Raw genomic sequence first — 20,546 nt, forward strand, 5'->3', positions numbered from 1 at the left:
TTTTGTACTGAAAACATGTTTCTGTTTGAGAATTGTCTTCATATATCCTGTATATTTTCTGTATTCTGCTGGCCTTACATTTTCATATTAAAAGTCTAGAATGTGTTAAAATCTCACTAAACCTTCAACAGTTTAATTATTTTTCCTCTCCCTCCTCTTTGAACAGAGTGATGAAAATGAACAGGATCACCAATCCGATTCAGAAGAAGGAACAAATAAGAGAGAAAGTCAGGTAATTTAAGAAAGATAATTTCATTAACTTTCTAGCATATACATTTTTATTGTAAAATTTCTGTTGAAGTTGGGTTCACATATCAACAGTGGCCAAAACTGATAGTTTTGTCTTTCATTCTGTTTATAGAGAATTGTCATCCAGAATGTCGATTAAATTTCTGACATGCAGGTCAGTGACATGATGGCAGCAAGTTACTGGAGAGAGCTTTCAGTTTCTGCCCTGCAAAAGTCTTTATTTCATCTATACTGTTATTTTCAGATAAACTGAGTCCAATGACTTATGCACACTAGTAATAACCTTTTAAAATTAAACCCAGTACTGTCATAATTAACAAATAATATGAGAAGTTAATTTAATGAAGCATAGAAAGTTGAAGAGCACAATGAATGTAATTTCCCCATTGAAGAAAATGGTTTTCTGAACATCCTAATTCAGTATTATTGGTTTTGTTGAAAAGTCAGTGGAAAACAGGCTTTATTTGATGAGAAAACTCCTTAAAAACTGAATGGTGTGTCACAGTGTGATGAAGAGTTGTTAAAAGGGCATTGGTAACATAAGCTGCATTATGAAATAATACAGCAGAATGTATTTCTTTTAACTTAAACCCTGGAGTAACATACTATAGAACTACAGAATCATTACTGAGGAATGAAACTCAAGTGATATTGGTCTCTTTTGTAAAAACTTCTATTGCACATTCCTTAAACACTGTAGTTAAGAATTCATTCTGTGCCATTTTGATTTGCTGTATTTTTTATTTCTGTGTCACATTAACATAAATGCATAGTCCTGTTTCCTTTCCTGCCAGTAATTTTAAATCTGTAATTACTTCATATTCTGTTCTGTAGAAATTAATTTGGGTAGAACAGGCATGTGGTACTTCTGTGTAGAACTGGCTGACTAAGGTTGCTTGGACAGGTGCATTGTTTGCTGGGTTAAGAACTGACTGGATGGCCAGGCCCAGAGAGTGGCAGTGAATGGAGCTCCATCCAGCTGGAGGACAGTCATGAATGAGTTCTGCAGAGCTCAGTGCTGGGGCCAGTCCTGTTTAATGTCTCTATCAATGACCTGGATGAGGGGATTGAGTGCACCCTCTGTAATTTTGTGGATAACAAGTTGGGTGAGTGTGTGGATTTGCTGGAGGGTACGGATGCTCTGTAAAGGGATCTGGACAAGCTGGGTTGATGGGCCAAGTCCACTTCTGTGAGGTTCAGTAAGGCAAAGTGCCAGGTCCTGCACTTGGGTCTCAACCACCCCAGGCAGCGCTACAGGCTGGGGCAAAAGTGACTGAAAAGTGGCCCAGCAGAAAAGGACCTGGGGGTGCTGGTTGACAGCAGCTGAACATGAGCCAGCAGTGTGCCCTGGCCAATGGCATCCTGGCCTGTATCAGGAACAGTGTGGCCAGCAGGACCAGGGCACTGATTGTAACCTTGTACTTGACACCGGTGAGGCCACACCTCAAGGTCCTGTGTCCAGTTCAAATACGTGATTCCTGAAAGGTGGAAGCTGGTAATAGTAGGATAATAAATGTCATTAGGTCTTCTGGTTCTGTGGGATTAAATACAAGAAACTGGCATTAATAGTGTTGATTAAATGCTGAATTCAAATTTTGTTTCTCAGTTTCACTGCCGTGGCACTTTTACAGAAGCAGTCATTTATACAGTGCAGAAAATTCCACCTGAGTTTAATATTTTATTTCCATAACCAGTAATTATCGTGACCTCAGTAAAATGTAATGTGCTTGTCTAGATGCTTAGTGTACTTTTTAAAATACACAGTTTATTTTGAGGCACCCTTGTGGTCTGTATAGAGTGATGGCTTAGGGTCAGGATTTATAGATAAAGATATGTATGTTCCAATTTTTTGTCACTGCTTGTGTACTGTCAATGTAGCTATGGCTGCTCAGTCTGCTCAGTTCTATGGCTGTACCAAGAACACTCACCTCATGTGATTTGGATGCACGGGCATATCTTTGCTGGCATTATTTGTCCTTAGATAAGCTTTATGCAAAGTTTGTAGATTCTTAGTTATGTTTTTTCACAGGTTTTGTAACAAATGTCAAAAATTGAATGGAGCAGAACTGACAGAATTTGAAGGATAAAATAATGAAAACAGTTAAGACTACTAAACCACCACCCCACCATAAAGCCCCAAACCAAACCCAAACACATTTTATGAAAAGTGAGGGGAACAAGAGCAGGCATGTCCTTGAGAAATGTGAGGCTTCTTTCAGTGAGGTATGGGAGGGGCCAGATGGTGCTGGAGCAGCAGGAGCAGTGATTTACAGCTTTCAGAGAGCAGAAACTGCTGAAGGACAGCTCTTTGAACATTACAGGTGTCCTTGTCTGGCTTCTCAGGTTCTCAGCCTCAGCCAGGAAAACGGGAATGGGCTGCATTTGTGTTTTCCTGCCTCTAGTAATTACTGCTCTCCTGCCTCACCAGTTCATTTGTTGTCCCCTTGTGTAGCTGGAAAATTTTGTTTCTAAGATGGTCTCTATGTAACTTAATAACTTGCCTTTCCGTTTAGGAAGCTGCAGTGCAGCAGGGGAATGGAGATTTGGAAAGTTTTCACATTCTCACAGCACCATAGGGAGTCCACTAGGAGCAAAGAAAAACAGCCTTTAGAAAGCATGTTTACTGGGAAATATTTAGGAATGGTTTACTTCTCATAGTGGCTGTCCTACATTTTAAGTAAAGGCTAAAAGGACCAGCTTAGCATTTCTCTGCATGCAACATTCCTTGTAAAAATAGAAACCTGAAGTTTTCATGGACAAAGATTCCTCTGTTTTGTTCTCACCCACAGAAAGAATCAGTGGAAAAGGGGTTTCTGTAGTGGAATTCTGTAGTCTCACACTGATCATACTTAAACATAAGATAATGCAAAGTAAGACTCATGCTTAGGGAAAAGTTAGTGTTCTTGTGGCCAGTAGCCTAGGAGTGGTTAGGCTACAGCATGTACTTTTGATAACCTTTGTGTAGTAAATGTACTTCAAGGTTTCAAAGGGGAGATTGAGTGTATTGTGGAGAATGTGGCTATTTTCCTCTGTACACTGAAAAAATACAGTTTCCTTCTGTAAAAGGAAACCACACAAGCCACATTCGCCCCAAAAAAACATCTGTGGGGAAAGCTTCAGCCACTGCCAGGTGAGTAACATTGGAGGATGTCCAGTGATGATACATCAGTAGAGTTTCTTGACTGAAATGTCTTCTCTCAAGGTTGTTATAATTGGAATAAATTATGAATCTGTATTGACCACCTACAGGGAAAAAGGTTTGTATGGCTCATGTAATGTTTAAAGAGCACTCTAAAGTTATCACTTGTGAGTGAATTCGGTGCCTGTGGTTCACCTGAAATGAGTGAATGAATGAAAGTAATATAAAAAATGGGACTATGTCATGTTATTTAAGTAAAATCTAATAAGTACTTCCTTCTGCTGTTGGTGTAGTAACTTGTTTTCAGTCATGCTATGTTTAAACAATGATCCTGTAGCTTAATTTATATTATTATTTTGAGAGTAAGTCAATATGATATTAAAAACATTATAGCTTTGTTAGAGAAGAGGAAGAAGGAACAGTGAATTCAGGGAACACAGTTCTGATGCCTTTGATAACAGGCAAGCAAATAACAAAATGCACCAACTGCTGAAATGACTCCAGTGTTCAGGGAGCTCAAGACTTTCACAGTGTAGTGTTAACATCCTCGTAAATCTTACTTTGGCAGGCAGATTCTAGCACATATTTCCTTTCTTTTCCAGACAGAAAAAAATTGAAGCTTGACAATGTCAGTTAATACCTTCTGGTGGATAGCATCTGCATTTAACATAACTGTTTAGTGTACTTATTCACAGCTTGTTACATATTTTATTTAATTAAATTATTGACTGACCCATTCTTTTTTTCTCTTTTTGCCCTTCTCCACCTCAGAGTGATAGTCTTTCAAGGTATGTGCAATTTAAACAAATTCATTTAGAATTCTTACACTTTTTGTCCACATATTGTCATTTTAAGTTCTTTGTGTACAAATTCAGCTTAACTCCAGTAGTTAAGCTGGTTTGAGCTTTAAAGGGCTGTAATGATGTTTAAATGTTGATGATTGTAAAGTTACAGAACTGACATTTTTCATGTATGGGTGGAATACTCCATTCTGGGGAATATATTGAACTCTGTATTTGTAGTGCACTGAAGGGAGACATTTTGTTGAACTTAGTGGATATAGTACTATTCCCTACAGATTTATCAATATGGAATCAGCTTTTACAAAGAAGACAAGAGGTTCTTGTTTCCCCTCTTTTAGAATACCCCACTGAAAATTTTCTGTGTAACCTCAGGAAAAATACTACAGCCTCTGCAAATCGTATTTCCCTAAGATTTATTAAAAAAATAAATGCTGAAATGTTAAGATTTTTTTTTTAAACAAAGAGTTTAATTTCTTTTTAGACCTTTAGAATTACTTACTGGATTTTCTTATTTTCTGTCTCTGCTGAAAATCTCTAAATAAAACTACTGCAGCAAATAAGGAATAGTGTGAAGTTACTCTAAACTTCATTAATACCAGTTGTAATTTAGTGATTACTAGGATAAAGACCGCTGAAGATTTGTTTCATAAACTACTGCTATTGAAATACTAGAATTCACAACAAATAGTTTTGAAATCTTGGTTTCTGTAATAAAACGGAGAATTCATGTAGGCCAGTATTTTAGCGATTACTTTTTTAAACCCTTCAATTAAACTAAGGCATTTTTTAAAAAGTATGTCTTCTTTATAAATAAGGAAGAATTAAACTGGTTAAGCTAATATTAAGTCCTTTAAGATGTGAAAATTTGTTTGAATTAAATAATTAAATTTAAAATATATCTCTATACTTCATTCTGCAGACTGACACAGAACCTTTTAGCACTGAGGGAATGTAAAAATTAAATATACATCAAGTTAGAAGGCAGTGGTCTAACTAAAATACTTTATTGAATTTGGTTGTTTTCATCTGAGTAGGAGCAGACTCAGACTGTTTGATACAGTGAGTGGTGTCAGTTTGACCACAAAGGCAAAGAAAAATCAGAACTTTTCTTTTACAGATATGACTCAGGATCCCTCAGCGTGTCCTCAGGTGATCGTTACGATGCAGCGCAGGGACGATCGGGGTCACAGAGTTACCTTGAAGATCGAAAACCATACTGCAGCAGACTAGAAAAAGAAGATAGCCCTGATTTTAAGAAGGTACCTGATGCAATCATTTTGGTGCAGAAGTAGAACTTGATTGCTGTTTTTCATAAACTAAATAATCTCTCATTGCATCACAAATGCAACTGAAAGCAACTAAGCTGAATGGAGGAGCAGAGCAACCACTACAGTGGGGGAAAATACATGTTTACCAAACAGCTCCAGGCTTTTGCACTTTTTTCTTTAAGGAAGGGGAGAAATCCAGAGGAGCCAAGATCCTTTTTCTTATGACAAATACTATCATACTATTTTTTTTATTTGATTGTATCATTAAAGTTGATTTATGCACGTGTGAAGCCTTTTATTTTATATGTTTGCCAGCTTACATATGTATAAAGTAAAAATATGTTTAGATCTTGCTTTAAAATAGAAGAAAAACTTGTTGAAAAGTTTACTGTGGTAGTGTAATCTGTGAAGACTGAAGAAAAAAATGGCAAGTTTTTTTTATTATGTGTAAGTTTTGTGCTCCCTATGCAAAGCTGCTTGTTCCTAGAAATGTTTAGTAACAGTACTCTATAGTGCTTTCTAATTCTAACGATCTTTATTTTACTTTTTACACTATTAATCCATTTGTTAATTTTACATTCAGTTCAATCATGCTTTTAGAGTTTTTCAGCTAATCTCACTGAATTATTATCTGATATTTTTAATGAATATTTTCTCTTAGCTTTATGAACAGATTTTAGCTGAAAACGAAAAGCTGAAAGCACAGTTACATGACACCAACATGGAACTTACAGATCTTAAGCTACAGCTGGAGAAGACCACTCAGGTTTGTATAAAACAAAAAAACATATACTGAGCTGGCAAAGTAGATAGTAAACCCGAAGTACCCTGCGTTATGGGCTGCTCTTTTCTAGGCATTAGCTGTGTTTTTTATGCTAAGATGGGAATGGAGAAGAGTATCTCTCTGTTTCTCAAGAGAAAAGAGCACAGACTTCTCTTCTCCAGGTGTGAACAAAACATGAGACTGCATCCTGCCTACTTAAATAGTAGTGGTTCCTGCCAGCATGTGTCTGCATGCAACTTCTTAGCAGGGCAGGGGTAAACACTTTCTACACTGTAAAGCTTGTATTCAAGCTGGCAGTCGGGATTAATTGGTTAATCCATAAACCTGCTGGCAGATTGACATAACTGCCAGTTCTGGTTAGATAGCTTTATCTTGGAAATAAAGAGCAAATAGTGCATTCTAGTTACAGATAACTGCTGTCAGATAGCACTGCTGCATACAGTAATACTAAACAAGTACACTAAAGTTAGATTTGTCCTAAATTACTTTTGAAAGAGTATTTTGTATTCTTGGATTGTACTTAACCACAATTTACCTCTTCTCAAGTGTCTTCCATGTGTACCCTATGAATGTCAGTGAAGAACATTTAAAAGATTTTTATTTTATAATGCTTTTAGATAGAAATACTATACTACTCCTGCTAACCAAAGGCTGTGTAGTGATTAAAGGACAGGAATGGTCACAGAGGAAGTGTATAATAAATCCAGTTCATTCTTCATTTCAGTGTTACTTCCCTGAACATATTTTAAAACGCTTTTGAAGACTTACTTCAGACAGAATACAAAAATGTCGTAATTGTTTTTCCTCAGTTCTGTGTTGTTTAAGAACACATATCAATGTCTTCATTAATTTTGTGTTTCAGAGACAAGAAAGATATGCTGACAGATCACTCTTGGAAATGGAGAAAAGGGTGAGTTTCTGCCAAAGAATTTTTAAGTACTCCAATTCAGGCTTTGGTTTAGTTTGTTTTGCAACCCATGGCTTGGATATATTTTAGTGGGAACAGAAGACTTTATTATAACTTGCATTTTTTAGAGGATTTTGGGATTTTAGGTTTCAAAGTGGCCGTGAATGTGAGATACTGTGAGATGGAATTACTCTTAAGAATTGCCTTCAGGTTGTGAGTTCATTCATGATAAATAGGTTCTAAACCCCACTTCCCTCCAGGGATCTGCTCCCTGTTCCTTTTTGTCCAAAACAATGTTGGCATTCCAGAGGGTTAAGCGGATTCAGAATGTCTCATCTTCTAATGCATTTCTGAGATTCAGAGAATTTAATTTCCTCAGAGCTTCCCAGAGGCACCTGTGTTCTTTCACGGACTATTGTGGGGAATGAAATAGCTGTTTCTACCTCACAGATAGACGACCTTAAATCTGCTAATGATATAAAATTAATCTTTATCTGTCTCTGTCCTTGTACTGCTACTTTTTCCAGAAGGAATATGATACTGGGGAGGGGAAAGCAGAATGAGTAAGCAGTGTGGGAAGAGGTGCATCGGGGCAGAGACAACCCTAAACCAAATGGGGAAGAAGTCATGTAATAAATTCATATGTGGAGAAACTACAGGAATTACTTCAGAAGTTGGGCATATGATAATTTTAGGCAGTAGTTTAAAATCCAATCCTATAAATGTTTAGTTTCACAGCAGTGTAAAGCAGACTACATTGGTTTTGTGGTGGTCTTGTCTTCCTTCATAATTTTGACCACGTTCTTTTTTTCTCCTTTGATCCTGGAGTGACACATTAGAAATTTAGACAGGAAAAAAAATCAAGCGGACTTTGACAGTAATGATATGATAAAGTGATATGATAAACATTTATTTGTCCTTGGTAAACTTTTCATTCATTAGCCTTTTGTATATGCTTTCCAGTATTTTAGGTTTAGAAAACAAGTTTTAGTTCTACAAACCTGTCTAGTGTATAAACAAACACTTCATAGATTTTAAAGGAGCACATGAAGATGTAGAAATACTCTCAGGCACTTCCTGAAGTTCCATTATCTTTACCTTAATAATCTCTCCAATTAATTGCAACAGCCTTTAGCACCTTTTTATCCTGGAATTTTTGGGCATCCTGCTATGGACAGTGATTTCATCAGTAGAAAAGTTTCATCATCAGCTTTAATTGGTTTCTTGCTTGCTGTCATGGCCACACAAGTGGACATTTCATTATTTAATAGATTTAGCTCCATCCTTTCTTATGTAGGCGCATAGCAATGCATGCAGTACTGCATAGATGAACTTTATTTCAATTTGAAATTACTGCTTTATTTTTTCCTAAAATAGGCCATTTCATAAAAACAATTGGCTGTATTAGAAGTTTTTGGACCTTTCTTTTTCAAAATGACATTAAGTAATAAAGCTAGCAGGTAAAAAAATTAAACATAATGCTGTATGGCTGAAACAGGATTTACACAAGATTTGGGTGTTCCTTGTGTTTTATAATTCTAAACTTCTTTCTGAACAAGAATTTAAATCAGGAATATATTTATGATTGTATTTCCTGTGTTGTTGAAATCTGGAGTTTCTTTCACCTTGTAAGTGACTGAAACAGTATTCTCAGCTGCTAGTCATCAATAGCTGATCTCTGAAAAAAAAGCTTATCAAATTAAGAATTTAAGAATGATTTTGAATACACCTTTTTCATGTGTACTGTAATAATATAAGGGTAAAAAAAAAAGAAAGAAAGAAATTGTAGAACTTTTATAAGTAAACTTCTCTAAGTATATGACTTTACCAAAATAAAATACAAAACTGAAGATGTTTATATAAATTACATAGAGAAGAGGGGAGGGGAAGAAATAAAAGGCCAGCAGAGAAAAACCTGAAGGCATCTTTGAACTATGACATTTTCAAGAGGAAACATACCTTTTCATTAAAGAAAATGAGAATATGTATTAAGTCTGTATTTGGAGAGGTGGTTTTTTTGGGCTTTTTTGATTACTGAATACAGAAATACATTATAGGCATATATGTTTCGTTTTACTTTTTAAAATGTGTAACTTCGGTGTCCCTTTTTGGTCTGTGCATATCCCTGTAGTTCAGTCTCACTGCACAGACCTGCAGCTCCTGGTTGCTTTGATAAATACAAATATGTTATTGTATTTTATAAGCTGAGAGACAAATATTGTGAGTTACAAATGCTCCTTGGCATACCTTACACTGCATAGATTTCAAAGCCTTTCTTTGAGTCCAGGAACTAATCAAATAATAATGGCAAATTTTCCCAGTGAAACTGCAATGTATTGACATTCCTCAAGCCAGTTCCAAAGAGTGAGCAGTTCAGGAAAAAGAGGAGCATAACTTTATCTAATTGGAACAATATGGTTATACAAAGAATCTTGTATGTAGACCAGTCCGTTTGTTTCTTTTATATGATGTGAAATATCAAAGGTTAATGAAATAAAGATTTTATTGACAAAGCTCAACATAGTTAAGCAAATGCATCAAAAGGATTAACAATTTCTGGATACCTCAAATTTTTAAATTTCTCTGATCATTCATCTCTTGGTAATTGCAGGAATTGTTGAGCATTGCTTAATATAAGAAGACCTATGTTATTCTATAAAACTAGATAAAATTCTAAGTTATATAGTGTGGGGGTTTTGTTAGTTATTTGCATCATTTAACTTGCTGGTATTTATTATTCCCATTCCTATCATTATGAGAAAGGCCTTAAAGAGGTTAAGTACATTATGTGCTAACAACTGCAGTAATACATTACTTTGATAAAAATTGAAGTTGTTTGCTATAATGGTAAAATGTTGGGCTATAACTACTGCACTGTGATTAAACTAAATTCAAATGATTTATATCTGAAAGGTGGCCGGCAAGAGTCAGTATCTACTGGGCGGTATGATCTAACCCAAGTTTTACACACCTCAGTCCCTGCTGCTTGCTGTTTGCATAACACTGTTGTATGCAGATGCATATGTCCACTTCGCAATAATACGTTGCTTTCGCCTTTCACACTCTGGAACAATCTGAATGTGGAGTACTGATAACTGCAGCTGCTTTTAGATGAGAAACACCGCATTGTCTGACACAGGAAAGCAAGAGATCAAGCTATAAACCCCAAATTCTACTGCATTAGCTGCTCATCTATCAGATGTGTTTAAAAATAGGTTTAAACTAAATAATGTCACTTAGAAATATAATTATGTGTCTGCGCTGCAGACTGCAGTGTAGTATAGAAAATACTGAGCTAACTTTCAATAAGCTAGCTTGGTGTCATTAGTGTAATCAAGTTCTCTACAAAGGATAACTTCTCCTGCTTCTAAGGTAAAAAGGAAAATAAAGCTATATGGGAAACAAAGAAAATACTCAGGAAACATTTACTTAAAAAGCAGGTGATCTTGTGTAGCAAGATTTCCTTGGTACTCAGCTAAGTCCTGTATATGTAAATTGGGTGTATCATCACTAGGTTGCAGCTTGGAGTGTGGACAGATCCCACTGAGCTGAGGCAGATGTCTCAGCTATATTTGTTTGTCCATGAAAGCTCACGATTTTGTGCTTGTATCTTTTAATATTCTTGTTTGTTTCTGATAATTTTCTGCATTTCTTGGCTATTAAGCTTTTACAAAAGCCTAGCTCATGAAAAATAAATCCAAAGAAGTGGTTCTTACAACCTGTCTAAATTTTTGAAAAGGAAAAGGGGCATGTTATGCAGGACTTGATAAAAATTTTTATCTCTCTTCCTCCTTAGATATTAAAATTACATATTGACAAAATTTCTATATATCACCGCCATCACAAGTTTCCTGTCCACACTATGCTTTTGGTTGTATGATCTTTGAAACTTGAAGTACTTCACTGTTACCACGTATTTACAAGCTGTAATTTTTAAAAACTTGTATTGTTCAGCATTAACACACATCTTCTGATTTAGGAAAGAAGAGCGCTAGAAAGAAGGATATCTGAAATGGAAGAGGAACTGAAAGTAAGTAAATTATTACATGCTAAACTGTTAATAACCAAGTGTATTATTATGTCAGCAAGACATGTAGTCTGGCAGTATTTCTGGTCTCTATAATTTCAGTGGAAATGACTAAGTTACAGCTGCATGTCAAAGTCACTCCTGTCAGACAGCTTGTGGCAAAGCTGGCATAAGCAGTTGTGCATTAGCATTGAGAAGCTGCCGAGGCCTCGGCTTCTGTAACACTGGCTAACAAGCAGTCAGAGATGGTTGGAGTGAAACATACCCTGACTGTATTCAAGAGTATGTACCCTGACTCTGTGCAATTCATTATTTTGATGTGATATTCATAAATTCTCTTAGTTTATTAATTACTATTATTAAATGCCATTATTATCAAATAATGGTAATTTCTGATTCCATAGATATTTAAGAGTTAAATGTTTCTTCAATCTTTATCTCGTGTTCTATAAATCATTAAATAGAAAGCATGTTACAATATAAAAAGAAAAACTTTTTGTATAGTGTGAATAATAATCAGGTTTTAGTTAACAAAAAGCCGTAGATATATTTGAGACAAATAAGTAACATTTTCTGTGTTGATTTCTGGTTTTTTTTTTAACTATGTATAAAGTGAATCCCAGAAGCAAAGTACTATTTAAAATAAATTTCATTTCTGCGTATTTTTTTAACCAGCCCTCATTATCAGTGTTAAACTCTGATTAAGAAGAATGAGAAATTTGGCATGTTTGTTTTTATTATGTCCTTTGATATAAATACTGGACATGGTCAAGCAAACTGATGGAATTAAAGTGAAATGTGAAAATAGCATTATTTTGATGTTTGATACTTGTCATTGATTAATAAAAATTTTCCTTTCAAGCTCATTTTTGAGCTCCCTCTGGTGTGTGAAAACGGCATTAACTTCCAAATGCTTTTCAGTAAAATACATGCACCAAGTTGTGTTGAAATAATTGAGCTGACAAGCAGATGTAGGCAGAAGGCAACCCAGATGCCTCTAGCTCCCTTGGATTCAGACCAAGATAGTTTACAGTAAGGGAGGACACAGTGTCTGTGGTTCCTTCAGGGGTCTTCTGAAATGAAATACTTAGAAAGCAGACTATGGTAGAGGAAAATAATTGTCTGTCAAAGAGTGGAAGACAGAATGTGTACTTCTATCATCAGCCTGTAAATTCCTCTTAGGGAAGGTTGGGCTTCTGATAAAAAATGCAAATATATTGCTTTATTCAAAAGCTGACTTTCAATAAGCAATATGCGAAAGTTTTGAATTAAAGATTAAATGCTCTTCCTATCGTTGCACAGTCGTGTAAGAGTTTATGTTAAATGTGTTTCATTATTTACAGACTTTTGAATAGGAGATTTAGTTTGTGCAATTAGGATGTTAAGCAAAGAATTCCAGGAATAGCTCTCATTGTTAAGGCATCCTGAACTGTTTTGGAAAGCTGTGACTAATCGCTGCTGATTCTTAGATTGCTTTTCAGGAATGTGCCACTTGTTTGATACTTTCCTTTCACAGCGACTTACCTATTGTAAACAGGACTGTCTCTGCTAAGTTTTCTTTCAATTTTGCTCATCTCTAATTCTTTTAACATACTATACATGTGGAGTTTTTTTCTTGTTTTCACTCCTTTTTCTTTGATTCCTGCAGAACCTGCAACAAATAAAGCAGATTCAATCTTTGAGGCACATAAATGAGCGACTGGTGACAGAGAATAGGGCCTTGACCCGAGTGCTTGCCAAGTTGTCAGGGTCCTGTAGGCAACTGCGCTCTGTGGACTTGTAATTTCTTCCTTCTCCTGTGTGTAGCCAGGCAGGTGTTGACATTCAGGTTGTGCTTGGGCAGAATGTTCCTATTAACACTTGTGTGACAGAAACTGACTTACTGCTTCTCAGTTCTGGAAGTGTGGCTAAAGCATGGTGTCTCGTGTACCAGCTGCAGGTGTTGCAGCTGTGCGGGTATGGTGTGACATTGTCCTGACTGGCACTGAAGCTTGTCTTTGAAGATGAATTGACAATGATCCAGGAGACCTTTGACATATTAAAACCTTGGCTGTGATTGACAGGATTTGAGTTTGCATGAGGATACCCTGAAGTCAGTCTCTTGGTTTGATGTTTGAATAAATGCTCAAATAGCTTTGCTTCTAGTTTTCTAACAAACTGAAATTAAGATTTGAACTTTTTTAGTGCAGTATAATTTAAGTGCACAGAATTTATGCAAATCTAGTAAAAAAACAGTGTTTGAGAACTGTTTTCAGTACTGTGCATTTATGAACAGGTGCATTAGCAGCCTTATTTCTTACATTTTTGTGTTTTAGTGTTTAGATGGGACCAAAATACTCTATTTCAGAAATGTATTGAAATTTCAAGTCGATTACTATTTTCACATATTAACGTCCCGTGTTGTTCTTGCCAGTCCTTATATATACCTAGACAGTTTAAAACATCCAGGTTTAACACTGTTAAGTTATTGATTTATATTACTATTTATGTAAGCATTCCAGTCATGGATAAGAGTCCTACAATGCATGAACTGTAAAAACATAGACACAAAAAAACCTGCCTAGTGTGTCAGATAAGTTTAGCCCCTTCTGTTAAAAGTATGAATTGCTTCATCTTGGAAAAAAATTGCTAGTCTGTTGTTCTTAGTGTTATTGCAAGGCTGTTACAGAAACCCACTGAAAGATCAAGACTTCTATGAGGAACAAAATATGGTTTCATTCTACACCAAACCTATATACTTTTCTTACTCCTAGTATGTAACAGCTGTTTAGGCTGGAGGTTTCAGGGAGCTTTTAAGATGTGTAGTTGAAAAAAAATAAAACTATTCTGCAGAGTGACTCTTGCTAAACTGCTTCCTCTCATCTACCTGCCTTCCCATTTAGAAGGAAGGTGATGAGTGTACATTCTGCTCAGAATGTGATCTCAGGTTTTCCCCACTAAGAGGCATGAAATAAAGAAAAGGGTTTTTTTCCTTTGGCTTGATGTCTTCCTGGAATTGGACTAACAATAGGATGTGTATAGAAAGGTTCCTGGTCCAGGCCCTGCATTCCTCAGTGTACCCTTATGTTGACCCTTGCTGAGCAAGTCAAGTCAGCTCACTGACCTGGCTGAAAACAAATCCCTTTTGTCTTTGTAATACTTGATCCATCCTACCCCAGCGTTGTTGAATCACTAAAGTAACATGCAGAAAGCAGCAGGATCACACTGCTACATGAGGAGGGAGAGCTGTCCCTTTAGGGCAGCTTGTCTTACATCAGCCTCAGCTAACAATGTGGTTTTTCAACACAGCTGAGCTAATCTAATGACTGCTGTCCACAGCCACACATCCATACCATCTCTTTTTGCTAGCACTGACATTCCTTTAACCAGGGTAAGCCAGTCCAGGGGGTTAACCACAGAAAAATATTTGGTGCTCATTTTTGTAGAGAGTTTTCAGTGGCAGGTCATTGTGGAGCTTGAGGAGCCTGGCTAGCAAAAGAAAAAGCAATGGAAACACAGCAGGAAAGCTTGACAATAGATAGTAGCAGTGTGCCTGAGTAATTTGAACAGGTACCTTAACAGTTTGTGAGCATTCTGTAATCTTTATTCACCAAGCTGTTTTGTATGTAAAAATTGTTAAGTCCTCCAGCAAACAGACATCATTATTATTACTATTATTACTGTACAGATCTGAATTGGCTCCACATATGTCAGGTGATTATTGAATAATTATTTGCTCAATGAGGCAGTTAAATGCCACCCTGACACCCGATCCCATCAGATCTCTGAAGCCAAGCAGGGACAGCCCTGGTTAGTTAGTACTTGGATGGGAGACCTCCTGGGAATACCAGAGGCTGTAGGTTCTAGTCCTGAGGACTTCATTGTCACTGGCCAAGCTCGCTCGGCCGTGGCAGATGGACCTCAGGAGTTAAAGAGTGGGGCCAGTTCTGCACACGCTGTGCCTCACCTAAAAATCTACTGCGCCGGCTTGAAGGACACACCCACGTGGGGAGAGCCCTTCCCAAATCTGCATTCGCAAAGCCAAGCCATGATTGGCTCAATGACAGAACTGCGAAGTTACTAGTTAGTCATATAATACAGATAGGCAAAATACATTTTAATCTTATTCAACAGTCTCATCACAGGAATATGCTTCACTATTTTCATGAGAAGAAAATTGGAATTCAAAGTGTTAAGTGCAGTATGTAACTGTAATTTTATTGAATTTACTGCAAAGGGGGCTTTTTCCTGCCTCTTGACATTAAAGGTGTATCTTGTCACTTCCTAAGAAGTTTGAGTCCCATAGAAATGTACTGCTCCAAGAAAATTATATCAATATTTTTGCTAGGTTTAAAGTACGTGGGGATTACTATAGATAAGAAGCTGAAGTATTTTAAGTTAGTTGTGCTTATTCTTCCTGATGAGTCCCCTATTATTCACAGAATCATAGAATCATTTAGGTTGGAAAAGACTTCTTGAGATTATCAAGTCCAACCATTAGCTGAGTACAACCACCCCTAAATCATGTCCCTGAGTGCCGCATCTGCACATCTTTTAAACACCTCCAGAGATGGTGACTCCACCACTTCGCAGGGCAGCCTGTTCCAGTACTTCATAACTGTTCCAGTCAAGAAATTTTTCCTGCTATCCAATCTAAACCTCTCCTGGCACAAGTTGATGCCATTTCCTCTTGCCATTATAACCCTTTTGTCTCCTACCAGTCTTCCCCTGTTCTTTAGCAGACTCAAAACAAAATAGAAAATATTTTCTTAATTCTACCTATTACTCAGTATTAAAATCTATCTCCAGAGATTTGCAGGTACACAGTGGTACAGGATTATGTTAAAGCTTTGATTTTGAACAGCAGATTTTGTTCACCAGAAAATGCACCCCTCTGTGGGTCTCTCTGTATGTAATTAAGCATTATGGGCTGCAGCTCCCTACTTGGTAAGTTGAAAGAGGACTGACATTCCTGGATTTACTCTGAGGTTTCATTGGAATGCATACAGAACACTAATTGTTGAGATACCTTTTTAAGCAGAACAAAACCAGACTCCCTTGCTTCCCTGTGCATGGGCAGATGAAGGCTGTTATGGTTTCACCCAGTACCTTTGGTATGAAGTCCATAACAGAATGAAAAGAAGGAGGGAAAGGTTTTAGTTGGCCTGCTTGAACAAATGGCTGTTCCATTGTTTGCTGATACATGTCATAGAACACCTCCAAGTTTATTCTAATAGTACAGGTGCAAGCACAAATGTGGTGCATGTGCATATTATCTGGATATGACCCCATCCTGATTAACAGCAGTTGTTTTTTACAGCTCAGAAGATGTAACACAAATAGTATTTAAATATTGCCAAATGATCACTTGTGTTGCCCAATTTCAAACATCTTGACATGGTTTTTGAAAGTAATCAGCGTTTTACAGCTCTTTCTGTTCAGAGCACAGCTCTCAACTGTAATAGAAGCTTCCCTCTGACTCTGAAGAACTTGATTTAGGTGACTTCCTCTAAGCTCCACCATGGAGTGCAGGTGGAATCCAGGGTAGCAGAATGATTTTTACCTGCTCTTGTTGTAGAGACCACCTTTTTTCTTCTGATCTTCTGTCATCTTCCTTTCACACACTTTGGTATTTGCCAGGGAGATAAACTGGAGGTCTGTAACCTCAGTCATTTTCACTGCACCATTGCGTTTCACTCTGTGAGAGGGTCTGCACTTCCATGAACTGAGTGAGTGTGGTGGACACAAATCCTTTGAAGGACAGGTATAAATGAAGCCTCTGGTGTAATGCACAGTTAATTAACCCTGTATTTTTAAACTTCTCAGTTCTTTCTGTTCCATAATAATGTTCTGCATATAATGGGATTGAAAGTACAAATTTGCTTGAATAAAATGAAAACAAACTAGTGCCAAGAAAATTTTGTCATGAAAAATTGTGTAAGAGTTGGTAGCTGGACTTAGACCTCTTGCCTACATTTGCACTTGAGGTTACTGAGTAACCAGTGTGCAGGAATAGGCTGTTACCTCCTGTGTAAACCTGCTGCTAGAATCCATCCACTTTATTTAGCCATGACTAGGATAGGTGACGTGTTATCAGTGTGTGAATGTAGATACAGAGAACTGCTGAGGTTAATTCTTGTTCCTCTGCCAAGTTAAATTATCCCAGTACCAATTTCTGTGCACTGACTTGTCTTCCTTTCCAGTCTGATCCTGCGCCAGCTCTCACCTCACTTGGCTTCTGCCTTCCAGCTTTTGTGCTTGTGTGTCATCCATCTCCTGTGGCAACCATAACTTGCCATCTCCTAACTTGTATGCCCGAGTATGCAGCCTGGTGTTACTGTGATCTCTTTCAGTGATATGATCTTGTGTGAACTATGCTATTCATGGGACATGATCTCAAATTGCAGGTTGTGTGCTTCAACATGAGTTTGGAAGTGATTGGAAGATTAATGCTATGAGCTAACAAGCTGAATCACACTCTATCTGATCAGGATGAAATCATCCAAGAGCACAGTGGTAGAGATGCTTACCCACTGCGTGGGTTTTTTTGAAACTCTGCAAGTGCAGTATAGACAAGCCTCCTTAAATTGCTGGTTATTAACTCCCTCCGCCCTCTAGAATTTGAAGTATGTCATTACTTCTCTCACGCTACTATAAATGCTTTTGTCAGAGGCTGGTCATCTGCACCACTGAGTTTTAGTGCATCCAGTCCAAGCAAATGAAAACTCCTGATCTCTAACTCTTAAACGTATCATGCCAAAAGGAGATTTTTCTGAACTGCTGATACGCAGGGCAGGAACTGCCAAGATACTTAAGCTGAATAAAGACTTTTACCCGCAGTGCTAGTGTAGTCTTGCTGCTTTTACTTGGGGTGTAACAGCAAATAACCATCATGTTTCATTTTTTCATAGATGCTACCAGACCTGAAGGCAGACAACCAGAGGCTAAAAGATGAAAATGGGGCCTTGATCAGAGTTATAAGCAAACTTTCCAAATAAAGGGTTGACTACAGCAGCAAATAATGGTATTGCACATCACTAGTAATTCCAGTGGACCATGGTATGGCAGTCACTGGAAGTGTGGGAAGATCCCTCGGAGACTGTCATTTTCAGATATCCTGCCAAACACCCTCTTACCTGTGTGTTTTTTTGTATCAAGATCATTGTTTCTGTTAAAATGCAGCTGCTGAGAAGATAAAATGACTGAGAAATCTTGTTTACAGCCACAGCATAATAAGGAAAGTGTTCAAGGCCAGATATGCCTCAGATATTTAACCAGTAAGCCTTAGTTGTACATAAACACTTTTACATCAACAAAAGCTTTCAGCTCTCACAGAAGACAGTTACTCAATAATGTTTTTGTTGTGCCACAATTCCCAGTTTTTTCCTATACTCAGTTTTTCTTTAAGTTTGGATTTTTTTTTCCCTTCTAAGTTTCTATATACCAGATTTTCTTGTACAGCGTTTTCACAGCTTTACCATTTGCAGAGACCACGCACCCTTTTAAATTACATATTTGTGTAGCTAACTAGAGTTGTATTGTCCAGCCACCTGGAACAGAGATGTTTGGTGGAACATTTGCTTTCACTGTTTGTGCAATATGCATTTATTTCCTATACAAAATGCTTTAAAAGTCAGTTGAACTAGAAATATTTTAAGAGTCCTGTTTTCTGCCTTTATTGGTCACTTTAAAAAAAAAAGAAAAAAAAAAGAAGTTTGTAGTGAAAGATGTTAGATCCTGTAATCGTCACATTTGTTTGAACAGGTACTGAGTGATGCTGTATATATAATGTGTACTGGTTTGATTTTTCAGACCACCACGTGGCATGCTTGAATATATTTCCCTATTGCAAATGTTTGTTATTGCAAATTAGGCTATCCAGAATAGTGTGTTTAACAAAGTTCGTTAATTTTTATGGTATAAAGAATTTAGACATTGTACATTGTATGGAGCCCTATCTTTACAAAAGGTCTAAACTATATAAAATACTTTATTATCTTTCTCTCCCATTTTTTTCATTTGATAGTGTTCACCATAATAAAAAATTGCATAATATAACTGCTTCACTACATTTCACATACCTGTATTTATCTGAGTGCTGTCCAAAACTGTTGTGCTAGCCAAAGTAATGTACTAAAACATCTGAGAAGCATAACCCATTACACTCACAATAATGTTTATATGCACTGTTGTTGCCATGTGAGAAGGCATCCAGTTTGATAACACCATCATGTCAGACCATTTTATACATTTCAGTGGCCTTTAAAAACAAAAAAGTACTTAAGTGAAGATTGCTTTTGTTAGAAACAGCTTTTATATTTTCACTAAACCATTCAAAATATGACATCCTATTGGCACATAGTTTATTGCCTAAAACCACTGAACAGATCAGCCATTAAAACAAATTGTACATTGTAAAGCTTGTAGTAGCTATTGTATTATTGACTATACTGTATACTATATTAAATGTGAATTTGTACCCCTTCATTTTAAAAGGTCATGGTGTTCTACTGCCTACTTGTGGGAGGGGGGGTTAATTTTATGGGGGTGGGATATGTTTTGGTAAGGAAGACATGATGTCCTCTCTCTCTTGATTGGTTTTTTGAAGATGTAAGGTTATGCTCTTACTACCAAGCTCAGGATTCTTGATTTTAAAGGTACACAGATAGTTTGAGTATCTTATTGTAATTGATCTGTTTGAGAGGTGGGTCTGAACCGTAAGAGACTTCCATTGTCTTACGCTGACATAAAGAATTGAATGGCTGCAATGTATTGAGTTCTGTTACAAGACAGTTAGGCATATTTTGGATTATATTTGGTAAAGTTTGGGTGCCTGTGAATGATTAAATACGTGTTTCTAATATTTTAGTGTTTTATATTTAGGTTATTTATTCTTTATATCTAAAAAATGAATGGCTACTGTGCTATATTGATTTTATTGGTAGTACTGAGCAGACCTTGTATCTGCATGAAACTAGTTGCAAAACCCACTATTTTGGAAAAAAAATGTATTTTGACATATACAAATAAAATGAATACAAAATATTTTAAATGTGTGAAAGTTTTACTGAGAAGACATTGAAATTTGTTATGAATTTAAACCATGTTATGAGTTTGCTATTTAAATTCTTTGGTGGGCATTTTTCATTCATTGCGTTACTTGGATGCAAGGTTCAAGTACCTTTCAAAGATTGTAATCAGATTGTGATTATTTGCATATCATTGTACATGCACATCTGTAAATGCAACAGTAAAAATGCCATATTTATGCAATCTGTAACAACTTGGACAAATGTTTATATATTTTACATAAACCTGTCTGTGTGCAGAATCTGAGAACCATTTTTTATGTGATGTTAACCGAATCTCACAAAGCAATTGCTAAACTTG

General features: G+C 36.7%; 1 protein-coding gene across 4 annotated transcripts in view; it reads left to right on the plus strand.

Annotated features, from left to right (window-relative positions):
- Positions 1 to 20,546, plus strand: part of PPP1R12A (protein phosphatase 1 regulatory subunit 12A) — a 115,567-nt gene extending 95,021 nt beyond the window's left edge. For 3 of the 4 annotated variants that reach the window (XM_071552163.1, XM_071552164.1, XM_071552165.1), the window contains 7 exons: positions 167 to 232; positions 4,160 to 4,176; positions 5,309 to 5,450; positions 6,121 to 6,225; positions 7,106 to 7,153; positions 11,130 to 11,180; positions 18,068 to 20,546. In XM_071552163.1, coding sequence (XP_071408264.1) covers positions 167 to 232; positions 4,160 to 4,176; positions 5,309 to 5,450; positions 6,121 to 6,225; positions 7,106 to 7,153; positions 11,130 to 11,180; positions 18,068 to 18,154 — 516 coding nt within the window. In that variant the 3' untranslated portion in view covers positions 18,155 to 20,546. Of the gene's footprint in view, positions 1 to 166; positions 233 to 4,159; positions 4,177 to 5,308; positions 5,451 to 6,120; positions 6,226 to 7,105; positions 7,154 to 11,129; positions 11,181 to 12,825; positions 12,976 to 18,067 lie in introns of those variants that run through there. The other variant, XM_071552167.1, reaches the window with a different exon arrangement.

Source organism: Pithys albifrons, chromosome 3 (genome assembly GCF_047495875.1).
Source record: "Pithys albifrons albifrons isolate INPA30051 chromosome 3, PitAlb_v1, whole genome shotgun sequence".
Classification (NCBI taxonomy): Eukaryota; Metazoa; Chordata; class Aves; order Passeriformes; family Thamnophilidae; genus Pithys; species Pithys albifrons.